The 7,053-nt window shown below is 43.0% G+C and overlaps 1 protein-coding gene across 1 annotated transcript; it reads right to left on the reverse strand.

Moving 5' to 3' along the window:
- Positions 1-3,103: 3,103 nt before the first annotated feature.
- LOC115259833 (uncharacterized) lies at positions 3,104-4,503 on the reverse strand. Its single transcript, XM_029860665.2, has one exon. The coding sequence runs from the start codon at positions 4,418-4,420 to the stop codon at positions 3,500-3,502; it is 921 nt and encodes a 306-aa protein (XP_029716525.2). The 5' UTR covers positions 4,421-4,503; the 3' UTR covers positions 3,104-3,499.
- Positions 4,504-7,053: the final 2,550 nt, after the last annotated feature.

A 7,053-nucleotide genomic window follows, 5' to 3' on the forward strand; every position in this document is an offset into this window, starting at 1 on the left:
GTATGCGAGTGCAAAACGTGGGGAGCGAGCATAGACGATTCGTCGCGCCGCACATTGTTGTGACTTCTCCTTTGCGAGAGAGGAAAACAATCACAATGAAACTGTCACCTGCTAGGGAAAGGGAGTGCGTTAGTGGGTGAGTGCAGAATGCTCTACGATGAGAAAATGTGAGAGTGGTTGTGGATTTGCTGTAAATACTGTTGAGATGAATAAAGGCCCAGCTACAATGGGGAGCGGCACGCGCCGGCGCGGCAGCGCAAAATATTCAGCACATGGCATCCCATATGAACTGCCACAATGAGCAGTTGCGGCAGAAGCGGCATTGTACTAAAATGCCGCAAATATTCAAAATGTTGAAAAAGCGCGGCAAAATACGCGCGGCAACTTTTCACAAACCTGCTCAGTTCGATAGCGCTCGGTCGTAACAGCACTGTAGTTGTTCCGTTCGCTGGTTTCAAATTGAAAAATGGAACCTGAGGCTTCCTGCGAATTTGATCTGTCTGATGACAAGATTCTTCAGCTCATCGATCTTGTGCGTAAGCATCCATTCCTATACGACAAAAAGTGCCAAGCATACCGGAAAGCAACTTCAAAAGATCGGGCCTGGAGTTCGATTGCCAGCATTCTGGCTTGCGGAATCTCAGGTAGATATATTTATATGCGGAAATATCGTCCAAAACCAAAATAAACATATCAATTAGGCTAAATCAATATTGTATTTCTTTTTGTTATAGGCGATAAGATCAAAAACAAATGGAAAAATCTCCGAGACAGATTTATGAAGGAATTGAAAAGAGTGGAATCCACGTCAGCTTCAGGAGCCGGAAGTGACGGCGTTTATTGTTCAAAATGGAACCTCTATGAAGAGTTGTCATTTTTACGTGAACATTGTGCGAGAAGACGGTATTTTTTTAAAGCAACAATATTAATTATTAAGTGTGATAATGTGTTTTTTTTTTATTTAGGACCACAAGCAACTACCCATCTACCGTTCCGGAACAAGACGATGAATCCTTCTCCCAAGCACAGTCTAGCCAGTGTGTGGACGATGTCGAGGAAGCCGAAGGAGTGGAATATCTGGACGAAGCCCTCGAAACAATGGAACCGTATGAGGACACCATTTCACATAAAAAAAGAAAGGTTGACCCGGTCGGTGACAAGATCGAGAGCTTGGTAAATCAAGTTGGCCAGGTTATCGCTTCTATGGCTCCGAGCAAAAGTGATTTCGCGCCGTTTTGCCAGTCTCTCGCAGCCAAGCTGGACCGTCTTCCGGCTCAGGTGGCGCGGTCGTTGGAAACCAAATACACCGCTGAGGTAAATGCCTTGCTGGACCAATATCAATCAATGTAAGATAATTGTTCACAATAATTTTAAATAAAATGTATTGAAAAACGGTGATCGATTTTATTGTGTTTTCAATTAATACTTTTTGTCGACATAGGGGAACTTACGTATTTTCGGATAATACTGGATAGTGTGGATAGCTGACACTGAGGAAGATCACAAGTGCTAGTCGAAATACGCGCTTCTGGCATACAAAAACCCCTCATAACGAAGAAAACAAACCTAACTATAATACCCAAAGTCACCATATCACTGGATAATCGCACAAGTAACCTTAGTGCTGAGTACAAAAAGCGAGGTGTTGAACAAAATATAATAGAGCGATCACTCGAGAGTTAAATGGTAATTGGTCCACGAAGCTTTCATTGCTAGCATTAGCTTATGATTAACTCAGAAGGTGACCGAAGCCGGAAAGATACGATGGGCAGGGCATGTTGCAAGAATGCCGAACATCAACCCTGCAAAGTTGGTGTTTGCTACTGATCCGATCGGTACAAGAAGGCGATTGTGACCGCTTCCTAAGAAGTCAAAAAAGGGGGAATCACTTAACAGCGTAAATTAATTAAACTGATTAAACGTCGCGATCACCCCAAGGCCAATCTTTGATTATTTCATTCGAAAAATCATGAAACATTTCAAATAAGCAGAAAATTATGGCTTACGCAGCAATTTAATCTGTTTAGTGAGTACCCCTATAATGAGAATTTCGATGTTCAGTGTTGACCGAGGTGTTGACGCCTTTTTTTTCCTTCTAAACCATATGGGGAAAAATCTGCTCAACAAACACATTTAGGGGCCCCACAAAAACCGTTTATGCTGGCCAAACATTAACTTTATATTTAATTTTGCTCAAATTCTGTTCAAAACCAAAGAAAACTTCTTTGTTCATCACATGTGTACCTCCGTGGGGCCTCCACATTTGCTCCGGCCCCGGATCCCCGCAATCCCTAATCCGGGCCTGATCACCCTAATTCGATTATTAGGCCATGAGAATAAAGAGACAGAGATCTGAGTGAAGAGTATTACTCAGCTTTGGCCTAATAGAATTATATCATGATGGATATGAATCTGAGATTCTAAAAAGTATCTATCTACCTAAAAGTATGATGACAGAGAAACAAACGTAACACTTACAAGAAAATTCATTAAAAAACATCATCACAAAAACGTGACTTGTTATGTTTAGCCGGGCCATCACTAGGTGGCGGTAAACGTCAAACATGAGCAAAACCGATGCCAGCACCGCGTGACCAATCGACCTACTACCGAATATTTGAAAGAGTCGTTTAAAAGCTGATCGATGGATGGGAGGCAAGCAGAGTATGACGTCTGTTTCTCTGTGGTATGATGTTTGTCCTACTAATTCCAGTACAGCAAAATAAATAGGGTGACGATGGGTATTATCGGCAGGTTTGTTCTCTTCGTCATGAAGGAGTTTTGTCGGCCGAATTTCCTAAAACATGGTCGTATAATTCAACTTGGTTGGGAAGGATTTGTGGCCAACTCTGAGTTCAACAGCTTTCAAAAAAACCCCCATGACGAAGAGAACAAAACTGCCGAAAATACATAATTTCCCCTATGTAGTTTTAACATAATCATTAGAACCTGTTTTGGACATATTGAATACTATTTGATTTTTATTTTCAACGTTAAGAAATTCTTACAAAACCCATGATTATTACAGGATTTAAATTTTAGAGAACTGTGGGGTTCTAAGGAGTCTATTTTTAAGGACAATAACGGCAATATTGTACAGGTATCGAAATTTGTAATCGAAAAAGGTGCCCGGGTACCCTGCCTGTCACATTAGGGTTGAAACGTTAACAAGCAAGCAAAACACATGTAGGTTTATTATAGTATCTTACCTATCTGTACTAAAGCATCAAATCGTTTGGAAGTCCATATCCTAAATGCTTACAGCAGTTCAACCCTTTTTAATCAGTTTCAAATTACAAAAAAGGAGATTTTATCTAGCCAACATTTTTATTCAACATTTGGGATACATTAACAAATTTGACATTCACATATACATAGTCATATTGCAACTATCTGATCTTTTTTTATATTTTTTACGTGTGAAAATAGGTTTTAGAATTGGATTCGTTTTTTTCTTGAATTAATTAAAAGAACACATGACTATACTAATTACATTTTTTCACTGTGATACTGCAAACGGAAGAGGATTTTCAGTTACGTATTGAGCCAGGTTATCACGGACTTGATATGCATTTCTTGGAGCGTTATGATTTCTACTGATGTCAGCCGCTGCCACACTTGGTAAAGGGTCTGCAATTCTTCGCCACTCTCCATCCACAAATTGTCCGTTATTATCGAGGTAGTCCGGAAATCCAGGTGGTGCGTATTCGCGTCTAGCACGCTTATTTGAAAAGTTGTGTAGCACAACAATAGCTTTGGTTATGTTTTCTGCAGCTTGAGGAGTCATTATTAGTGGAGCCTTCAAAATTCTCCATCGAGCCACCATTATGCCAAAAGCATTTTCAATTGTGCGCCTTGCTCTTGATAACCGCTGGTTGAAGTAATCCTTGATAGTTGGCAAATTACGCCCAGGATACGGTCGCATGAGACTGGGCAGTAAAGGAAAAGCTGCGTCGCCAACGATGAAATGTGGAGAGACTTGATCAGAATTCGGTAGACATGTTGGCGGTGGTAGATTCAGGTTTTCATTACGCAATCGGCGGCCGAATTCGCTTGTCGAAAATACGCTTCCGTCTGAATTGCCACCATAAGCTCCTATGTCCACGGCAACGAAATTGTAGTTTGCATCACACACTGCAAGCAACACAATGGAATGCTGCTTCTTGTAATTATAATATAGCGAACCTGCCTGAGGAGGGCACTGGATCACCACATGTTTACCATCCAGAGCTCCACAACAGTTCGGGAACTGCCACTGACGGTAAAATTCTGATGCGTTCGCCTTCCACGTGTTTTCATCTGGTACCGGAAGAAATTCACTGGCCAATTCAGACCAGATTATTTTGGTCACCTCCTGTGTAATGCGTTGAGCAGTAGAGCGACCAACCCTGAACAAGCGAGAAAGCGTGAAATGATCCATTGCATGCGCCAAATACCTATAATTAAAAAGAAACAATTCGAAGATAAAAACAACATTTTGAAAAAAATGAAAATAATATAAGATGACTGGGTGTTTTCAGTAGTTTTGTTTTCTTTATCGTCACAGACTTCCCCGAAGATTCATCCAAAAGTTACCCGAAGATTCCTACAGAAGTACCAGGAGTACTCCAGGGATTTCTTCAGGACTTAAAATTTCTTGGAGTTTCTGAAGAATTCCTCAAGAAGTACCTCGGGAATACTTCGAGAAGTTCTTCGGAAATATCATCCGGAGTTCAAAAGTTCCTCGAGAACTTCACTAGGAGTTTCTCAGGGATTCCGTCAGGAGTTTCCTGGGGATTCCTCCAGGATTTAACCCGGAGTTCTCACAGGAGTAGCCTGTAAGATACAGGAGTTTCCTGTGGATTTTTTCCAGGAGTTCCCCTGTGATTCCTCCAGGAGTTCTCCAGGAATTCCTCCAGGAGTTCCCTAGGGATTCCTCCAAGAATTCCCCAGGGATTGCTCAAGGAATTTAGTAGGGATTTTTCCAGGAGTTCACAGGAAATTTCTCCAGCAGTTAACCTTGAATTACTCCAGGGGATTCCAGGAAATTCCTCCAGAAGATCCCGGGTATTCCTCCCAGGAGTTCTCTGGGGATTCCTCCAGGAGTTACCCAAGGATTTTTCCAGAAACTCCCCGGATGTTCCTCCAAAAATTCCACGGGAATTTCTCCAGGATTTCCCCGGAGATAACTCCAGGAAATCTTCGGGGATTCATCCAGGAGTTCCTTGGAGATTACTTCAGGAAACCTCAGAAAATTTTACTAGGAGTTCTCTGGGGACTCTTCCAGGAGTTCCCCGATGATTCCTCCCGGAATACCCCAGGAATTCCTCCAGGAGTTCCCCGAGGATTCCTCCAGAAGATCCCGAGGATTTCTCCAGAAATTCTCCGAGGATTCTTCCAGGATTTCCCCAGAGATTACTCCAGGAAATCTCAGAAAATTCTTCCAGCACATCCTTGGAAATATTAGGAGTTTCTGAGGCATTCCTCAAGAAGTACCTTCAAGAATTCCTTCAGGAGTTTCTCGTGAATTTCAGAGTAGTTCCTTGGAGTTTCCTAAGATTTTCTGAGGAATTTGTCAAGAAGTACCTCGGAAATACTACCAGAAATTCTTCGGAAATATCATCCGGAGTTCTTCAAGAATTTTCAAATAAGTTTCTCGGGAACTTCACTAGGAGCTCCTCAGAAATTCCGTCAGGAGTTCACTGGGGATTCCTCCAGGAATTCCCCCGGAGATTTCCGCAGAAATTCTCCGGGGATTCCTCCACGAATTCCCCGGAGATTCCTGCAGGAGTTCCCTGGGGATTCCTCCAGGAATTCCCCAGGAATTCCTACAGAAGTTGCCTGGGGATTCCTCCAAGAGTTCCCTGTGCATTCCTTCCAGGAGTTCTATGGGGACTCTTCCAGCAATTCCCCGGTAATTCCTCCAGGAGTTCCCTCGGAGATTCCTCCAAGAATTCCCCAGGGATTCCTCAAGGGATTCAGCGGGATTTTCTCAGGAGTTCCTCGGGAATTTCTCCAGGAGTTCCGTGTAGATAACTCCAGGAAATCCCCGGGATTTCTCCAGGAGTTCCGCGGAGATTACTCCAGGAAATCTCACAAAATTCTTCCAGCAGTTTCTTGGAAATTCCTAGGAGTTTCTAGGCATTCCTCAATAAATACATTCAAGAATTCCTCCAGAATTTCACAGTAGTTACTTGGAAATTCCTAGGAGTTTCTGAGGAATTCCTCAAGAAGTACCACGGGAATACTTCCAGAAATTCATCAAGAATATCACCCGGAGTTCTTCAAGAATTTTTAAATGAGTCCCTCGGGAACTTCACAAGAATGCTTCAGGGATTCCTCCAGGATTTAACAAAGATTTTTTCAGGGGTTCGCCGGGAATTTCTCCAGGACTTCAACGTGCATTTCTCCAAGAGATTCCGGGGATTTCTCCAGAAGATCCCGCCCAGACAACCAGTAATCGTATAAGATATTGCATGTGGATACCATATGCGTGCATGCCTCCATATGTACGTATATCACCTCCCCTTTAACATCTTATTCAACATCTTATACGATCACTAGTTGACTGGGCGGGGATTCCTCCAGGAGTTCTCTGGGGATTCCTCCTCCATTTTTCGTGGGCTTCGTCGGAGATCCCTGGGGATTTCTCTAGGAATTCATCGGGAATTCAGCCAGGAGTTGTCAACTCCTCCAGGAGTTCCCTAGAGATTCCTGTTGGAGATTCTCAGAATTTCTTCCAGGTGTTCTCCTAGGATTCTTTCAGGATTTCCCTTGGGCTTCCTTTAGGAGTTTTCTAGGGATTTCTCCAGGGGCTCCCAGAGATTCTTCTACGAGTTCCCCTGGGGTTCCTTCAGGAGTTCCACGAGAATTTCGGAGTTCTCCAGGGATTCCTGCAACCCTTCCTTGGGTACTCATTCAGAGAATCCCGAAAGTTTTTCTAAAATTTCTTCTGGAGGAATCGCCAGGGAACTCCTGGAAGAATCCCCGGGATCTGCTAGAGAAATTTTCAGCGAACTGCTGAAGGAATCCACGGGGAACTCCTGGAGGAATTTCTTAAAAGCTCCTTGTGAA

This window comes from Aedes albopictus, chromosome 3 (genome assembly GCF_035046485.1).
Source record: "Aedes albopictus strain Foshan chromosome 3, AalbF5, whole genome shotgun sequence".
NCBI lineage: Eukaryota > Metazoa > Arthropoda > Insecta > Diptera > Culicidae > Aedes > Aedes albopictus.

Coding starts and splice junctions, on each gene's coding strand:
- LOC115259833 (XM_029860665.2), bottom strand. CDS start 4,420: ATGGATCATTTCACGCTTTCTCGCTTGTTCAGGGTTGGTCGCTCTACT.